A 20,142-nucleotide genomic window follows, 5' to 3' on the forward strand; every position below is an offset into this window, starting at 1 on the left:
ATTCCTGTAATTCCAGGAACTTGGAAGGCTGAAGCAGGAGAATTGTGAGTGAGAGGCTCACCAACTTAATGAGACCCTGTTTCAAAATTAAAAAATAAAATAGCTTATAGTGAAGTGCCCCTGGGTTCAATCTCCAGTACCAAAAGAAAGAAAATGCCAGAGTACATTAACTTGTAGATAAGTTTTAAGTTATGCATATATGGGTTCTAAGTCACAAAATAAAATATTTCTTGTTAAAGGTCTCAGGAATAGATGTTTGAAAGGGGTGTGTAGGTCAGTGGTAGAGTGCTTGCCTAGTATAGGGAGACCCAGCACTACAGAAAGAAAAAAAATGTTGAAGACCACTGGGGTAAAGATTGAATTATTGTCTTTGAATTACAGACTTCACCACAACTAGTTCACCATGAAAATATCAGTTCTCTTTTGGGTTCAGGATACAGAATTTCATTTGCCTAAGTCAGAGATATGTGGAGATGGTAACTATTAATACAAGATATCTTGCACTCTTTCTTTTGTGGGCCCAAACTACAGAGTGCAAGGTGAAGGGCAAATTTGTAAGTCATTGTAAGTGCAATTTTTATAAATCTTAGATTCTATATACCAGTATACCATATAATCTCAACTTACTGTGGACAGTAATGTATATTATATAAATAGAATTCTTTCATTAAAAAATAACTATGAATAAAATGTAAATATTTAACTCTATTTTGTTCAGAGAGTCCTGATTTCTGATTTATATCTACAGTCTATCTTTTAGGTTCTTTTTTTGTCATTACTATACAATTTGAGGAAGTTCTGCTAAATACTTAAATTTATAACTCTATAATATCTTTTGATTACCTTGAGTGGCTGCTAAATAAACAACTTATTTCAGTGAAGACACTTGTTCATCTGTTGAACTGCAGAATAGTTATGTGATAGTATCAGTTACTTTATTTTTAGAAAGTGTGAGTCATAACTAATGGAAGACTTGGAACCTTCATTTTTATAAGGTCCAAATGGCACTGTCTAGTCATGGAGCAAAAATTTTTCTGTTTCCTTTAGTCAGTAAGTTAATATTGTTTTAGGTACTGAAAGAGCAACAGTTGTGATATTCATAATATGAATGATTTTTAACTCTTATTGAGAATTTAAATCATTATACTCATAATAGATGCCTATTTTTAATCTGACAAATGTGAATATTAGCAACCAGGCAGTCATCATTAAACCTGGTTTGGTTTTGTTTAATATAGAAAGGATATAGTGTATAAATTTTTTCATTTCCAGGAACTTGGAAGGCTGAAGTGAAAAGCTAAAAACAATATTAATGAATACATCTGTTAAATATATTTGAAAGAGGGCAAGAGATGGGATACTCATTGTTCTCCAAAACTAAACTAATATATAATATTTTCACATGTTACTATTTCCATCTTTTTCTTAGAGTTAGAAATAAGAAGACGGGAAGATGAGTACAGATTTACAAGTAAGTGATCTCTCAGGTCCTCCTCTGTAATCTTCCTTCCTTTTGAGATTTACCTTAGTCAAATGTCTCAACATTTGATAGTAATGATAAACATATATTTTCTTGTATACCAGAAAGATGTGTATTTTTTAAATGTGCTTATCATACATGGTTGATACTAAGTTGGGAACAGTTTATCATATCTAATTTGTGTAGTTGGGTTATTTCAAGTAGTTGATTTTATCTTTTCTGTTATGACACTCTTAAAGCATAGCTTGGAGAAACACAAAGTATTCTATGTAGTTTTTCTCTATAAATATAAATACATTAATGGGTTCTTTTTAAAATCTGTAGTTTGCTATTTTATATCTTTGGTTAAAAAATAATAATAAAATAAAGATATAAAATTAGAATTGGGCTGGGGATGTGGCTCAGGCGGTAGCGCGCTCGCCTGGTATGCGTGCGGCCCGGGTTCGATCCTCAGCACCACATACAAACAAAGATGTTGTGTCCGCCGAGAACTAAAAAATAAATATTAAACATTCTCTCTCTCTCTCTCACTCTCTCTCACTCTCTCTCCTCTCTCACTTCTCTCTCACTCTCTCTTTAAAAAAAAAAAAAATTAGAATTGGCCTGCTGTAAGTGATTAGAACTTTAATAGAGGGCAAAGTATCTTCCAGCTACTCTTTGCTCCATTTCTTTTTTAGTATTTATGAAATTTAAAGTCTTGCAAATTATGAATAAGCCCCAGTTCATTGTTTCTAGCTCTTTACACCTATAATCATCAGATAGTCTGATGGAGGGTTTGGAATTGGACCTAATACATCAAAGAGAGTCTTATACCATTGAAATTTATACCATTCTTTTGGCTGCTGCACAGAAGGTGAAGGTTCCAGAGGTGTCATAATAAGGTTAACATGTTTTTTTGCTTTATTAATTGAAATAACAGAGGAAAATTGACAGTTTGATACTTGCACCTTTGCCTTTGAACCAAGCAGTACTATATATCAACTCTTTAAAGTATACTACACATACATTTGAGCCATTATAATATAACTGTTTTATCACCTTTGGCATGAATTTTCTGCATATAAGAAAAGTATATTTGTCACTAGTTATTTTTAAATCTATGGAAATGCTGATATATTGTGCATGATAAAATTTAGAAATTTAACCAATTTCAATAGAATTAGATTATATAAGAATGTAAGATCTAAATAATAAACTAAGTGCATGTATAATTTATATTTCATAGTCCAAAAATATAATTACGTATTGACTCAGCAGTATATTCATAAGTATACTGATGGCTAGTAGAACTGGTATGAATTCGTAAAGAAAGTCTGTAGTGAGTATTTTGAAAGACCTGTCTTGTAATACATGTAGTAATTTAATGTTATTAAATGTTAACAATTGACAGTATTGAATAACTTAGGTAAAAGCAATTTACTTGTTTTAATGTATCATTATGTACAGTTTAGTAAAGTCTTACATAGGATTTTAGGTTCTAAGTTAGGCCACTAGACCAAAATCATATATAATCAAAATTATTCTCCTAAGACCCTTTGGAAATCTCTTGGAGATCAGCATACAACTTTTATACTGATATAACTTTTTTTCCTCTATCATTGGAACATAATATTGTTTCTTTTCTTTTCTTTTTTTTTTTTTTTGGTACTGGAGATTGAACTCAGGGGCACTGAACCAATGAGCCATACCCCAAGTCCTATTTTGTATTTTATTTAGAGACAGGGTCTCACTAAGTTGCTTAGCACTTTCCTTTTGCTGAGGTTGGCTTTGAACTTGAAATCCTCCTGCCTCAGCCTCTCCTGCCTCAGCCTCTTGAGTCTCTGGGATTATAGGTGTGTGCCACCATGCCTGGCAAATTATTCCTCTTTTTAAAAATTTGAATCATTGAGTAAATTAAACACCTATTATGTAGTTAATATAGCATTTGTAATTTTGTTCAAATTATTTATCTGAATTATTTTTTCCATTGAGCACAGCTAAACTGCAGCCAGATCCCTTCCACATTGTCACAATTCCTAATTAGATTTTTCTGAAATTAAAAAAAAAGATTTTACCAATAATTTAATTAAACTCATATAGGAGAGTAAGTTTTCTTACCTGATGCAGATTATGAATTTTTCACAAATCATTCTCTCTCAAATGGAGCACAACTTAAATTCAAATGTTAGTTGAACACAAATTTGATGACTAGATTAACCCTTTACCTTAAGTATGAAGAGAGTTTAAAAGTGACAACCAGATGGAATAGGACCATAATAAGGTATGTCTACTGAACCATGTTTGATTAAAATAATGCATTGAAAAAGCACTGATATTTTTAACCCATTTCTTAGAAACAACTTAAAAATAAATCCAGAAATATAAACAAGTATGATATCATAGATTTCTCAAATGCTAAGAACCAGGAATAATCTAGATATTTACAATTTTGGATAATCTTTAAAAATTAGTTGGATTCTTTCCCTCAACCAAGAGAAAGCGAGAATGAAGATTGATTTGGGGGTGCTGGGGCTGTAGCTCAGTGGCAGAGCACTTGCCTAGCATGTCTGAGACACTGGATTTGATCCTTAGCATTGCATAAAATAAAATAAAATAAAGGCATGCTTTCCATCTACAACTACAAAAAAATTTTTTTTAAAAGATTCATTCTTTTTTTAAAAAAGATTCTGGGATTGTGGCTCATGGTAGAGCGCTCGCCTCGCATGTGCGAGACTCTGGGTTCGATCCTCAGCACCACATACAAAAATAAACTAGTGAAATAAAGGTATTATGTCCAACTACAATTAAATATATATATATAAAGAAATCACAGTTCTTTCTTAGTTATTTCTACATGACACCACAGGGATGTCTTTAAAAAAAAAAAAAAGATTCATTTTGGTAGAGACCTGAGCTGATAAACTGATACTTACCAGCAATATTAATCCTGTCTAATTAGGCATTGTATCTATATTGAAGGGACTAGAGAGCTCCCTTTTGAGACCTAACAAAATCAGAGATTCATATAGGGCCAGGAATAGTGAGACTTAACCATGTTTTATATTTTTTTATTTTTATTTTTTAATATTTATTTATTTATGTATCTTTTTAGTTTTAGGTGGATACATTAGTTTGTTTTTATGTGGTGCGGAGGATGGAACCCAGTGCCTCATGCATGCTAGACGAGCACTCTACCACTGAGCCACCACTCCAGCCCCTTTATTTTGTTTTTGTTTTTTGGGTTTTTTGGATACTCATACAATCATTTCGAGATGTGAAAGAAACTATAAAGGTCATATGTTTTAGTATTTTCCCATTGTAAATATGGAAGCAGGTCCAGGAAAGTTAAGTGTCTTTCCATGGTCCCATATCCCTGAAGCAACAGAATTGAGACTAAAATCCAATTGTTTTTTCCTCTTTCCATTCATCATTTTCTCTTGCTGAAAAAAAATAATAACATCCCATTTTCATCTTTCAGCATGCCCCCAAATCAATTGCATTTTATCTACTCTTTTCAGTTGTGTGTTTGAAATCAATAGGACAGGTATTATTGCTATTTGAATCACAGTGAACATTGTGCCATAAACATACACTTGCCAAGGATCATATAGCTATTTGTGGTACATTTAGCTAAAGATTTCTGACTCTTAGCACTATTACTGCCTTCCTTTGGGTGAAATAGCATTCTTTAACATTTATTAAATAATGAGGGTGAGAAGAATCCATTTTCTTTCCTTGATTCTTTGTATAATTTTGTGTTGTACATTTCTTGCTAGACATAATTGGAGATTTTTTTTCCTTTTTTAGATAAGAAAAAATGTTGGGGGCTGGGGATGTGGCTCAAGCGGTAGTGCGCTCGCCTGGCATGTGTGCGACCTGGGTTCGATCCTCAGCACCACATACCAACAAAGATGTTGTGTCCGCCGAGAACTAAAACATAAAAAAAACTCTCTCTCTCTCCCCTCTCTCACTCTCTCTTTAAAAAAAAAAAAATGTTGACATTTAAATTTTTCTAAATTGGAATTTAGTTTTAGATATAGAGTTTAATGGAGCCTATTTTCAAGAAAATTCAGATGCAGCTCTAGTAATTCCTTTGGCTTTTTTTTCAGAATTGCTTCAGATTGCTGGAATTAGCCCACATGGTAATGCTTTAGGAGCATCAATGCAGCAACAGGTAAATCAACAAATACCTCAGGAAAAACGAGGAGGTGAAGTATTGGATTCTTCTCATGATGATATAAAACTTGAAAAAAGTAATATTTTGCTGCTTGGACCAACTGGGTCAGGTAAATAACTTCCTGGGAAATTTTACTAGTGACTTAAAAAATAGAATATAAATGATTCTGTAATTTATACCTGTGATTGAGGGATTCTGGATTTTATGAAGAAAATTTAAGACTGATTTTCTAAATACATTGTCAGTTTTCTTGTTTAGGCTTCAAGCTGACCTTGAGATGTTAGTATTGACCTTCTGGCCAATTCCTAACTTCTTAATAGGAATAATAATAAGATAAAATTAGATCTGAATAATAGTGGAGAAAAGATCTTCCAGTTAATGACTTTTATTATAAACTACTCAAATTTATTTTGATTTTTGTAGAAAATTATTGTCAATTTATTTTTAGTAAACTTTTAGTTTCTGTTTCTGTTTTTAGGTAAAACCCTGCTGGCACAGACTTTAGCTAAATGCCTTGATGTCCCTTTTGCTATCTGTGACTGTACAACTTTGACTCAGGCTGGATATGTAGGTGAAGATATTGAATCTGTGATTGCCAAACTGCTCCAAGATGCCAATTATAATGTAGAAAAAGCACAACAAGGTATGTTGGCAGCATAGCTTGTCTATCCCCAGATTTAATATTTTGGGAAATTAATATTAAGAAACAACATTTGTTTTGAGTTAATGGCTAAAATTCTATAATTTTATAGAAGTACCTTTGTTATATACTTTCTAGCACATTCAGTAAGGGCCACAAGTTTGCTTTATCTTTTGGTCACTAAGGTGGCTGCTAGGGTCAAGTTACTATTCCATTAGATCCTTAACATTATCATTGCTTTTCCTTGTCTAACTCCCCTCCAGACTCCTAATGCTGGGGTAGGGGCAGGAGTGGGGACTTGGGCAAGAGCAGGTGAGTTTAGAATGGGTGAGTCTAGAAACAGTTTAGCCTGTTGACCTACAGGATGGCATAAATGCTTCATTTCTCCATCTATCCTGTGTACTTATTTACATGAAGAGCATGACAGCTTCCTGTCCAAATTCCTTTAAGACAAGAATGTAGGGGGCTAGGGTTGTGGTTCAGTGGTAGAGTGCTCACCTAGCACATGCAAGGCCCTGGGTTCAATCCTCAGCACCACATTAAAGTAAATAAATAAATATTTTTTTAAAAATGCAAGAATGTAGATGGGAAAGAGCAAGCTAAAGTTTTGCTACTGCCAGCACTGCATGTACTTCATGCTTCCACACTGTATCTCAGCTTCTCATATTAAAGAACTTGAGTATATTAGTGGAGTAGATAACTGTTATCAAAGAGCTTTGCTTATCATACTCAAATGATATTATTGAATAAATTTCAAAGTATTTGCACAAAACAATAGATGAATTAGAGAGCAGTATGTTTTTAATATGATCAATCCATTGCATATGTTAAGTCTGAAAAATTGAACAACCTTGCTCAGTAGTTCTCTAGTCTTTTAAAGCTGAGGCTATCTTGTGTATATCATTTTCATATTATAAATAGAATCCTCCTTAAATTATAGGAATTGTCTTTCTGGATGAAGTAGATAAGATTGGCAGTGTGCCAGGCATTCATCAATTACGGGATGTAGGTGGAGAAGGCGTTCAGCAAGTAAGCAGTTGAATATTTTGTTCAAGCCCACTAAAAGGAAGGGAATACATCAGCTTCCCAAATATTGTACGTTTGGTTTCACATTCAATTAGATTATTTTTTTTAATTTGTTTTATTCCTCCCACCCTAAACTTCACATACCATTTTAAAGTAGTTCTGATCTTAAAAGAAAGTTATTAATGATTTTATGTAACAAATTACTTTTCTTGAGAAATTAAAAATATTTTAAAGAACAGAAAAAACAAAACTTAATTTTCATTATTTTTATTCCTCAAAGGCCCAGTTAAGCATTCTAGAAGACTCTTGAAAAAGTTCTGATTCTAACTAGACATGAATGAACTATACATGTTTTATTCTTTCCACTTAGAGGATAGGTGTCAAATAGTGTGTCATTCCTTCAGAGTCATAATTGAAGTTACAATGATTTATTGGCCAACTTAACCTTTTAGTGGTAATTAATTATGATATAAACTAAAAGATATAGCAAATTGCTTCACTTTTTAAACAGTAACAAAGATATGTGCTAGATAATTTTATTTTTATGAAGGCATTTCAAAATATATTTCCAAAGTTTAAACTGGAGTAGAAAAGAATTTTAATTTATATGAAACACAAACCAACTATTTTCAAATTTTGAATGCTTCCACTATGTTTAGGAACCATTTTATAGAATCATAATTCTGTCTTTTGGTCAGAGTTATGGCTTTGTTATCAAAAACAACTTCTTAGATTGACTATCTCCTCACTTACAATGCATCAGGAGTCTTGTATTCATTTCAAATAAATTCATGAATTATTAAGATGATAGGTACATTTGATTTTTTATGTTAGTTGTTATGTGGGAGTTTTCATTAGTTATGCTCATTGACCATAACCACATATTATTTTCCCCATTGAATGCCATTATGTAAATTATGATAAATAATGCACTTATATATGGTGATGCTATAAATCATTCTTTATTTAGGGCTTATTAAAACTACTAGAAGGCACAATAGTCAATGTTCCAGAGAAGAATTCCCGAAAGCTACGAGGAGAAACAGTACAAGTTGATACAACAAATATCCTGTTTGTTGCATCTGGTGCTTTTAATGGTTTAGACAGAATCATCAGCAGAAGGAAAAATGAGAAGGTAAGTTTTTCTGAGGAGTTGGAGCATTTCAGAGTTACTTTTTAAAGTAGTTACATTTTAAAGTAGTTCTGATCTTAAAAGAAAGTTATGTAATGATTTTATGGAAACTCAGTTTCTGTTCTCATATCTATGACTACCAGTCATTGAGGGTTAGAGTATATCAGAAGTATATTACAGGTTGTTTTAATTTTAAAACAACTTGTAAAACAAATTAGAGGATTTCAAAATACTAGATGTGGGCATTTTTAAAGTATAACATGATGAATTCAATTTTATATTTATGTATGGAGTTCTCTTACCATTTGAGGTAGCTGCTATATTAGTAAAATTTTTATTCATTCCTTCTGCCATGTTTACTAGAGTCTATTAAACAGCTTGTCTCCATTGTTCCTTCCCATAGAGTCTGTCATAAATCACTGCTGGCATTTACAAATAGAGGAAACCATTTGGGAGTGGGGTTGTCATTTTACCTAGTTTCATAGATGTTTCTTTTTGTTTTTTTGGAGGGGTACCTAGGATTGAACTCAGGGGCACTTGACACTGAGCCATATTCCCAGCCCTGTTTTGTATTTTATTTAGAGACAGGGTCTCACTGAGTTGCTTAGTGCCTTGCTTTTGTTGAGGCAGGCTTTGAACTCACCATCCTCCTGCCTCAGCTTCCCAAGCCACTAGGATTATAGGCGGACAACACTGTTCCTGGCTAAGCCCTGGGTTTTTTTTTTGTTTGTTTGTTTTTTGGTATTGTAGTTTGAACTCAGGGGCACTTGACCACTGAGCCACATCACCCGCCCTATTTAGAGACAGAGTCTCACTGAGTTGCGTAGCACCTCGATATTGCTGAGGCTGGCTTTGAACTCGTGATCCTCCTGTCTCAGCTCCCGAGTTGCTGGGGTACCTGGCAAGCCCTGTTTTTAACTGAGACTGGGACTTAACTTCTTTAGGTCTTCAAATTACATGCTCATGACCTGTCTGTTGATTGATTATATAAAATGTAACATCAACATGGTGGCAAGAAGTACAGAACACACATGTATTTTCCATGTGTTTGTGTTTTACTTAATAACTAGCCACAAATGTTCACTTGTATGTTATTATAACATTCTACCAAAATGAATGTCACATTAGCTGTTCCCTGTGTTGTTTTCTTTGAATCTTCTTGGTTGTCAGTGTCTAGTTTAATGCATGAGTTTAAGTAGCAGTAGAGTAGTATTTGTTCCCTTGGTAGTTTCTTCGCATAGCCTACATGAGAAAACACTTTTACAAATAATAACTGAGCCGTGTAATCAGGCCTTATTCAGCATGAATAAGGTTAGATTTTTATTTTTCTATGAATTTATGCAGAATTGCAACAGTAGGAAAAATATAAATTAACTATGAACTGTATTTTTCTTACTGTTGCTATTCTGCATAAATTAACAAATTAGAAGAAATTTTTTCTTCATGTGTGGGTAAGGGATAACTTTGTATTTGAAATTCTGTAACCAAAAACAGGGACCATGTACTCATTAATTTACATTTAATATTTCTTCATACTTCTAAAAAGAATTTGATGCTGAAACATGTAGTATAGAACAATTAAAAGTAATATCAGAAAGGAATAAAAAACATGTAAAAGAAAGGTTTAGATATAGTTTTGACCTATTGAGAATTAAGTTACTTCATTTAGCTACGAACCTATAAACAAAAAAATAGGGGGAAGTCATGGGCTGTAGTTATTACATGAAAAAGGGAGGAAGCATATCAGATTTTTAGGAGAGAGAGTTTTAAAAGGATATGTTGCATAAATCTTAATGTAATGGAGAAAGAGACATGAGACTCTCCAAGAGTGATTTTATAGAAGATTAAGAACCCCATGCAGGTATTGTTTTTATCAACCCTCATTAAAAGCCAAGAATACAATATTAAATAATATACCTGTGGGGGCTGGGGTTGTGGCTTAGCGATAGAGCACTCACCTAGCACGTGCGAGGCCCTGCGTTCCATCCTAATAAGCACCACATAAAAATAATAAAATAAAAATATTGTGTCCAACTAAAAAATAAATATAAAAAATAATATGCCTGTGTTTCAACCATATGAAACTTTATAGCCCTTTTATTCTACTTGCTTTTGCTTCTTTTTTCCCCCTATATCAATTCAGTCAGCAAATACCTGTTAAATGATCAATTAATTTCTCTGTGAAGATTTTCTTGGTCACCTCTCCCCAGTATGTGGATCTTTTCTACTGCCACAGTGCCCAGTAGTCATCTCTCGTAGTACTTGTAATACTTTTATACATTTATATATTCTCTCTCTTAAGATTATCCCTTTAGGGGTAAAGTCTGTCTTCAGGCATGTATCCTGAGTTTTTAACATTTTTATAAAATGAGTATATAGATTTATTACTATATATGTTTTTATGTTAGATAAATTTCAATGTTAAAATTATTGAATGAAAGGTATTTTGCAACTCTTCATGTACACAGCTTGGAGAATCAGAGGAACCATGTCTTAATTTATTCAGGCTGCTGTAATAAAATACCATAGATTAGGTGGTTTGCAAACAACAGAAATTTCTTTCTCACAGTTCTGGAGACTGGGAAGTCTAGGATCAAGCCACCAGCATATCTGATGTCTTATGAGGACCTGTTTCCTCATGGATGACCATCTTCTCACTGTAACCTTACAGGGCAAAGGATAGTATGAGTTAGTATAAGAATACTAACCCCATTCATGAGGACTCCACCCTATGACTTTATCATGTCCCAAAAGCTCATCTTCTAATACCATCACCTTGTAATTAAGATTTCAGCATTTGAATTTTGGGGAAACACAAACATTTAGTGCAGTATGGACCAATTTTTAGCTTAGGCTATGTTCTTGTATAACATGCTTCTCTTGTACTTTTAACATAAACTATATGATGTGTAAGGATTAAACCTTCTAACAGCTGACTGGAGTATGGTTCTTTTATGTTGACTGCATCAAGACTATAAACCTTTCAATAATCAACCCTCGTTCAACAAAGTTAGCATTGGATTAGGATCATCCTTAGGTTCCTTGTAAAATCTGAATTATTCTAACTCATAGATTGATGTATGCAGCCCCAAATCATGATTTTAGTAGAATGTTTAACAATGGGATGTCAATGCCAAATGAAGTCCCAAAGCCACAGCAGTGCAGAATCTGATGTTTGTATATAATTTTTCTATAAGACTGTTTATTCCATAAGCATTATCCTAATTTATAGTACTACAAAATTAACTTTGATGACAAAAATTGATATCTCAATTTTCATAGTTCTTATACCTTTTAGAAAGCACACTTGTCTAGTGGTCTTGGCTAAACTCTGCAACTTTATTATCTGAGTTCTAAGGGACTTCACTTAATAGGTCTTACATATCTACTTCTGTTAGAATGCTTGGAGAGTTGATTATTCTGTAGTGATTAGGCAGACACAGTTCTGAAGGCAGACAGACCCAAGTTCTTGGTTTGCCCCTTACAGCAAGACTTTGGTCAAAGGACTTAATCTTTATAAGCCTGTTTTACACCTTTATAAAATGTGAATAATAATAAAACTTTCTTTGTAGAATTGTTGCAAAGATCACATGAGGTATGTATGTAAAGTGCTTAAGCTTTATTCTACTGTTTATAATATGCATGATTTCTTTGGCAGTATCTTGGATTTGGAACACCATCTAATCTGGGAAAAGGCAGAAGGGCTGCAGCTGCTGCAGATCTTGCTAATCTAAGTGGAGAATCAAATACTCACCAAGACATTGAAGAAAAAGATCGGTTATTACGTCATGTAGAAGCCAGAGATCTCATTGAATTTGGCATGATTCCTGAGTTTGTGGGACGATTACCTGTGGTGGTTCCTTTGCATAGCCTAGATGAGAAAACGCTTGTACAAATACTAACTGAGCCACGAAATGCTGTTATTCCTCAATACCAAGCCTTATTTAGCATGGATAAGGTTAGGTTTTTATTTTTCATATTTAATTATTTTCTCGTTGTTTAAATTCTAAAATACCTAAATTAGCCTTCCAGATTTAAAAAGGAATCCTGTTCATCTGGAATGTTCCTCACTAAGTATAAGTCTGTTTCTTACTAGGTATAGAACTATGAATCTAGGAAGACACATTGTGTTACATAGACATTTAAGGGTTCCTTTTTTTCTAAATTAAACATCATTGTGATGTAAAGCCCAAGGATGTATATGGAAAGAAATGATGTCATTGGCCTTCCCCTCTAAACCAAATACACAGCATTGTCCTTTTATCACTGACATTCTAAATACTTTTTTGTCACATACTATATATACTTTCATATATTTTTCCCCCTACTACTGGGGATTGAACCCAGGGATGTTTTACCACTGAGGTGCACCCACAGCCCTTTTTATTATTTTGAGACAAGGTCTCACTAAATTGCTGAGGCTGGGCTCTAACTTAGGATCCTTTGCTTCAGCCTCCCTGTAATCCTCCCTGGGATTACAGGTGTGTGACTGGCACTTTGCTTATATTGTTGTACACTTGTCTAAATGAAACTTTATTAGCTTTCAAATCTACATATCTGTAGTAAACACATGATAAGTCAATCTAGCCCACACATTCAACCAGATAGTAAATGGTTTGGGTTTTATGAATTTAACGTCTCTAAATATCAGTCATCTTCTCTCTGTTGTCACTGCCTAAAATCAAGCCCCTTCATCATTCTTCTTGACCTCTGCCTTGGTTCCCAATTGGTCTCCCTGTTTCAAGGCTATCTTTTTTTTTTTTTTTTTTTTTAGAGAGAATTTTTTAATATTTATTTTTTAGTTTTCGGCAGACACAACATCTTTGTATGTGGTGCTGAGGATCGAACCCGGGCCACACACATGCCAGGCAAGTGCGCTACCGCTTGAGTCACATCCACAGCCCAAGGATATCTTTGACCACTACCACCAGAGTTGTAGTTGGATCAGCCTATCCCTCTAAAACTTATTTATCTGGAAAGTCAAAGCATTGGTTTCATTTAGTTCTAAAATTCTATGATTCTAAGAAGAATAATGGTGATAATTATAGTTAATAGCTCAAATGCTATATGATTATATTAGAAAAATATTATCAAGGATTATCTAAGTTTTCATTTATTTTTAATCTATTTGTAGTGTGAACTGAATGTTACTGAGGATGCTTTGAAAGCCATAGCTAGATTGGCACTAGAACGAAAAACAGGTGCACGAGGCCTTCGGTCCATAATGGTAAGTTGGTGTTATTCTAAAATAGATTATTTCTTGGCATGAGTTTTGAGACTATTAAGCCTCCTGTTTTGCTTTTGCAAATGTATTTACAGAATCAGCCTAAAGTTTCTTTGTATGTGTTTGTGTGACTTTCTTGAGGGGTCAGAGAGGATGGAGGTCACAGCAGATTTTCTTTTTCTTTTTTTTCCCCCAGAAAGGTTCTTTGGGGTTGGGGGTATGGTTCAGTGGTAGAACACATGCTTAACATGCATGAATCCCTGGATTCAATTCCCAGCACCAGAAAACAAAAAGGAACTTTAAGGTGTTTGCAAACAAGGACACATACATAATATGATAAGTGAAATATAGAAAATCAGGATCATAGAACAATTTGAAGAAATTCTATGTGGTCCTTTATTCTAAGTACTGAGCCTTTTCTGAGACCAATTGAAAGCCCCATTTTTATTTGATTGAAAGTAAGTTGCAGACACCATGACATTTTACCCCCCTCAGTTCTTCTATGAGGTGTGAACTCACATTTTTATTTTTTTTTTTTCTGTACTGGGAATTGAACCCAGGGCCTCACATATTGCTAGGCAAGTACTCTGTCACTGAGTTACATCCCCAGCCCTTTTTATTTTATACTTTTGAGATGGGGATCTCACTAAGTTGCCCAGGCAGGCCTCAAACTTTGAATCTTCCTGCCTCAACCTTCCTAGTAGTTGGGATTATAAGTGTGTACCACCATGCCTAGCCTGAACATACTTTTAAATTTCGTATACTTCCCAGATATACAGACTATTTTCCTGCCATTACCCTCTCTAGAGTTTTTTTTCCCTGCCCTCCAGGTCTGACTGTACAATGAATTACTATATACTCAACCTGCTCCCAAAGCAAGACCATGTTCCTATTTCCTTTTTTTTTTTTTTTTTTTAACATTTATTTTTTAGTTGTAGTTGGACACAATACCTTTATTTTAATGTGGTGCTGAGTAACGAACCGAGGGCCTCACGCATGCTAGGCGAGTATTCTATTGCTGAGCCACAACTCCAGCCCCGTTTCTATTTCCTTTTAAGGATTTTTTTTTCTTTTTCATTTTGTGGTATTGGGGATTGAACCTAAAGGCACATTTACCATTGAGCTATATCTTTAGCCTTTTTTTATTTTTAATTTTGAGATAGGCTCTTACTAAATTGCTTAGGGCCTCCCTAAGTTGCTGAGGCTGGCCTTGAACTTGCGAATCTCCTGCCTCAGCTGTCTGAGTTGCTGGAATTATAGGTTGTGCCATTGAGCCTGGCCATTTTAATGTTTTCACTGCTAACTATCATTTCCCTTTCCTTAGTAGGACTTCTGATTGAAACACTTCATCCATTACAGATAGTGTGGGATATTTGATAAGGGCTTGGAAATAAAGTTTTAATGATTAAGGACAGTTTTATAAACATGAAGAGAAGGTAATAGAGTTGACATTTTTAAGAAAATTTGAGGTCCTCAGTCAGTGTTTTCTTTAGAATATCACCCAGAGGCAAAGCCTTGACCTAAAAGCAAGTCTGGTTTTCTGTAGTAAACAATTTTAGATCCACTGCAGCATTTGAGACCAGTGTTCATTTGGAGTCATCATTTGAAATTGAAGAGCTTGGTAGAAGTGATTTAGAATGAACTGTTTTCAAAGTAAGGATTATTTTTGATCTCCTCAATAATAGAATAAGCCAGGACAGCTCTGAGTTAACATGTGAGCTTGAAAGCATAGTCTTTTTTGTACATGCATGTTGACCTAAATAGGCAAAACTACAGACAAATAGCTTATTTGTAAAAAGATTTTTCTGAATTTGGTTAGAAACTGTTTTTATATAAAGAACACAAAGATTTTTACATTGACTTCAGTTTTGAGTGTATAATAGACAGTCTTTCTTGAGTGAATGGATTCACTTGACCTATAGAACAAAAGTATTTTGTATGTAACCTGTTATTACTTTTTATATCTTTAGGAAAAATTGTTACTAGAACCAATGTTTGAAGTCCCTAATTCTGATATTGTATGCGTGGAGGTTGACAAAGAAGTAGTAGAAGGAAAAAAGGAACCAGGATACATTCGGTAAAGTGTATTTCAAACCAGAAAAGATCTAAAGTTTAAGATCCTTTTTGGTCTTTATTATTATAGTTTATTTGTCTGTCATTTTAAAATTGCACAATAATCTTTGTGTTTTTATAAAGGAAGTAATCTTATGAATTTTCTGAAAAATCTAATCTGGGCCTATGAAATAATATTTTGTGAGTCTTTTTGAAATTGATCTTCAAAATTAGCATCCATTTTTCCCCCTAAGGAAAAATTATCAAAAGAAACATAAAAGTAGTCAAAATTAAGAGATTAAAATGAACTTTACTAACAATTCTTAATTGAAAAAATGACTTTTTTCATATCTTTCATAAGACTAAAACTTTGTGTTCATAATTTTTTCTTTCAGTAGTTGTACCAGTGGACAAATTTGACATCTTTCACTACTTTATTTAATCTGTTCCAAGAATCCGCAAACATTCTCATAAAAGGCTAGATAAATACTTTAGGGCTTTATGGTCCATATTGCAACTATTCAGAACTGCCCTTGTGGCACAAGAGTAGCCATAGACAATATGTAAATGAATAAGCATGTCTGTATTCCAGAAAGTCTTTGTTTACAAAAACAGGCAATGGACTGAATCTGGCTCATAAGTTATAGTTTTAATAAGAAATTTATTAGGGAAAATGTTGGAAAGTGTACTTGGCATCTGTGTGTAGTTTTTTCCCATATTTCACTACTAAGCAATCTTAAAAGTGCTTGTTTTGCGGATTTTCTGTTTTGTGGATTTTTTAGATAGGGAAATTAATTTACTACTTTGAATCTAGAAATCCTGTTCATCTCCGGTTTTTATTTAAAAAACAAACATGACTTTCATTATAGGGCCCCAACAAAAGAATCCTCTGAAGAGGAGTATGACTCTGGAGTTGAGGAAGAAGGATGGCCTCGCCAAGCAGATGCTGCAAACAGCTAAACTGTCAGACTTCTATCCTGTATATAAAGCTTTTCCTTCTTATGTTTAGGATCATAACTGTTTCTACAGTCTGACATTAAAGGCATTGAATCTATCTTGGATATCATACATGATCAGAAGCCTTTAGGATAAGAATCAGATCATGTATATTATTGTAACATCATATTGATTTATACAGAGGACATTATGTGGACTTTAATGGCACAATGTTTAGAGATAAAATGTATATTATTTTGGTTCAGTTTTTAAAAAATATGCTTTAACAAAATTCTTAGGTGTTCTTTTAAGCAATGCAGGTATTGCAATAACTGTGGATTTTACAATAATGTTACTCTACAAATGGGAAAATAAATTCTTTAAAATTGAATATTGGGGTACCATTCTTTAGTGTTACCTTTTTCTACCAACATTCATTTCCTGAAAATATTAGAATTTTATTCATCTTAAAAATTGGACCAAGTAGTTTCAAGAAGTTTAAAATTTCATGAAAAAAATAGCCTGAAGACCATAAATTGATTATTTGTTTAGTTATATTCTTAGTCTTATCTGCTATTGTGTGATGCTAACTTCCTATTTGGTACTTACAAAAAAAAAGACATTCTCTTACCGACTTGTCTCATTTATTTGCCATCTTTGAGCCATTTTTAATACTAAGGGTGAGTTGATGGAATTAAGTCTGATATAAATCTTCAGAAAAAGACCATACATCTCATTCTTTAACTAGCATGCAGTGTCATAGTAACAGCCATGTGCAGAATTAAGTAAAATACCCTGATAATGTGTACTTTCCCAAAGTACTAAGCTAGTTTCTTATTTTGTTTTGGTGCTAGACATCTAATTCTTTGGCTTCATAGAACATTAAAGAAAATGTGTTTTGCCATCAGCCAAAGTGAATGTGTTCACACTAATATAAGTTATTAATCTTCATTATATAGCAAAACTAAAAGAGGAAATTTTTTGGACTTAACAAATGAAAATTATATTATTTAATTCCATTATTATTAAATTGGGTACCCTTTAAGGTTTTTTTTCTTTCCTTCTGTAATGACACAGTTTCTATATTATTGTTCAATTCAGTCTCATTTGAAATTGTTTAAGTCAGAGTACCTTTAAGTATTTGTGTTCATTTTTTGGTTTTTAGTCTTTAGTTTTCCTTTTACTCACTTTTTCTTAGGCTATTAACAGATTAGAAATCCTATTGAAGGCTTGGGCTATGATATAATAAAAAGGATGTGAGGTTCCTATTTATGGCTGGGGTAGGACCAGAAATGCACTTTTGCAGAGTATAGCCTGATTGCTATAGTGTGGAATAGAAAAAGTTATCCTTACTCTCCCTAATAATGGTTCACATTCTCTTTAGGAATCTTTCGTGTTTTAACTTTGTTCATTATCTTTCTCTTATAGCATCATTTTCCTTTTTGTAGAGTGAAAATTGGGAGTAGTTATATTAAGATCCTCCAGAAATGGACTGGGTGACATTATGGTCAACAATTTACCTTTGGTTTCACAAGTTGTTAACAAAGCATAGTTGATATTTTTAAATCAAACACAAATGAATACAACTACAGTTTGTATCTGGGAACTTATGTTTTGGCATTTGAATAAAACAAAAGGACTAAATGAAAGCTATTGTGGTGGTGTGTCAATATTGCAACAATGCAGGAACCTCTACATTGACAGTAAAAAGGACAGCCAGAGCAGTGCTGAGGTGGGCTCTTGCTGTGTTGCCCAGGCTGGCTTTGATCCATGTGCTTCAGCCTCCCAGTAGCAGGGATTACAGATGCATGCCACCATGCCTGGCTAGCAGTGCCATTTTAAAAGGGCACAGATGTTATATGAGCTGCTTTATTCCAGGGATTGGTTAATCCCTGGCCTTTCATGTCCCTCTAACAAATATTCCTAGTTATAGATTCAGAGAAAGTTTTATTAAAATTTATGTTAAACATTATTGCAAATCCTTACGTAAATATCCTGCGTGGAATCTGACACTAAGGACGCAGACCAAGCTTTTCAAGAACCTTACTAGTTTTCTAAGGGAAGTAAGCATAGACTTCATTGAATTATAATAGTAGGGGTGTGGTGGCCCAGATGAGTCTGGAAGAAAAAGTAGGAATTGTCCGGTGGAAAATGAGGATTAAAACCAGTAATGATATACACCTGTGATCCCAGTGACTCAGAAAGCTGAGTGATCAAGTTGAGGACAACCTCAGCTATTTAGCAAGACTCTGTCTCAAAAAAAAAAAAAAAAAAAGGGTGGTGGTGCTAGGGATGTAGCTTAATGGTAGTGTCCCTGGGTTCAATCCCCAGGGTCACTAAAATAAGAAAAAAAGGGTTAAAATCAGAATCTCAGAAGTGTGAAACAACTAGAGAACCTTAGGAGTTGAGAAATAGGTAGCAACTACGGCTTTCTGTTATTATTTCATTGAGAAGCCATCTCTGAACCTACCAACTGCATCATCCAATCTTTCTAGTTAAAACCGAAGGGTCCCCCTTACCAAAATGCAAACACTTCACATATGATTTGAGTCCCATAATCCCCTCTCATTTCTCAAAGCCTCCAGTTCTCTTATTAACTGTTTTCTTCCTTGTGATTTATTCCTAGAAACATCAAAATATTGCTGAGAATTCCTTATCCTATAGCAAATCTCCCAAGCCTTTTCACTTATCTTTCCAACTACACCATAATTCCCACTAGGGTGAAGACCAAACTTGTTTTGTTCACTATAATGAGTATTTACCATAGTGCTTCATATATTTACAGTGATCTGTATACTTTTAAACACTTTGTGCCCCCAGAGGATTGTGCACAATGAAAAAAGTAAATCCCAAATGGTTATACACTATATGATTCCACATATAAATACATAACATTCTTGTCAGGACAAAGTTTATAGAAATACAGAATAGATTAGTGGTTTCTAGGGATTGAGGAGAAGGTGGGTTAAGGGGAAAAAATGGCATGACTATTAAAGGACAAATGAGGAATCCTAGCAGGGACAGAAACATTCTGTATCTTGACTGTAGCAATTGTTAATATACTGGTTGTAATATGTAATTGTAATATGTAATCTGCAATTCTGCAAGATGTTATCATTAGGGGAAAGTGGGGAAAGTACACAGGATTTCCCTGTATTTCTTCTTACAATCGCATTTTAATTTGCAATTGTCTTCAAATGGCATGGTTTTCCCTTCACCTACTGCTTAAAAACAATGGTTTCCTCTGGATTTTATAACTTCTGTCCACTTCCCCAAGATCACGAGGTTCCCCTTGAAGTAGGATATAAGGAATAAAGATAGGTAAAAAAGAGACAAAAGGGAAGGAAAAAAGCCTATAGCTGTAACTCTAAAAGCCCCAAGCTTGGACCTTCTCTCCAGATATCACTCCCAGGCTTGTCATTCCCAGATTTCTGAGAAATCTACAAATCTTTTTAAAAAAGAGTTACTACAAATTCACTCATCTATGAAAATTGCC

General features: G+C 33.9%; 2 protein-coding genes across 2 annotated transcripts in view; one reads left to right on the forward strand and one right to left on the reverse strand.

Moving 5' to 3' along the window:
• CLPX (caseinolytic mitochondrial matrix peptidase chaperone subunit X) overlaps positions 1-18,295 on the forward strand; it is a 38,077-nt gene extending 19,782 nt beyond the window's left edge. The window contains exons 6-14 of the mRNA XM_081288942.1: positions 1,430-1,471; positions 5,569-5,745; positions 6,115-6,279; positions 7,217-7,305; positions 8,273-8,437; positions 12,093-12,392; positions 13,569-13,661; positions 15,629-15,735; positions 16,580-18,295. Of these exons, the coding sequence (XP_081145068.1) occupies positions 1,430-1,471; positions 5,569-5,745; positions 6,115-6,279; positions 7,217-7,305; positions 8,273-8,437; positions 12,093-12,392; positions 13,569-13,661; positions 15,629-15,735; positions 16,580-16,670 (1,229 nt within the window). The 3' untranslated portion in view covers positions 16,671-18,295. The remainder of the gene's footprint in view (positions 1-1,429; positions 1,472-5,568; positions 5,746-6,114; positions 6,280-7,216; positions 7,306-8,272; positions 8,438-12,092; positions 12,393-13,568; positions 13,662-15,628; positions 15,736-16,579) is intronic.
• Positions 8,927-20,142, reverse strand: part of KBTBD13 (kelch repeat and BTB domain containing 13) — a 60,701-nt gene continuing 49,485 nt past the window's right edge. Inside the window, exon 4 of the mRNA XM_081288944.1 lies at positions 8,927-11,098. The gene's annotated coding sequence lies outside the window, so the exon portion shown is untranslated. The remainder of the gene's footprint in view (positions 11,099-20,142) is intronic.

Source organism: Spermophilus citellus (assembly GCF_964194105.1).
Source record: "Spermophilus citellus genome assembly, chromosome: 4".
Lineage (NCBI taxonomy): Eukaryota > Metazoa > Chordata > Mammalia > Rodentia > Sciuridae > Spermophilus > Spermophilus citellus.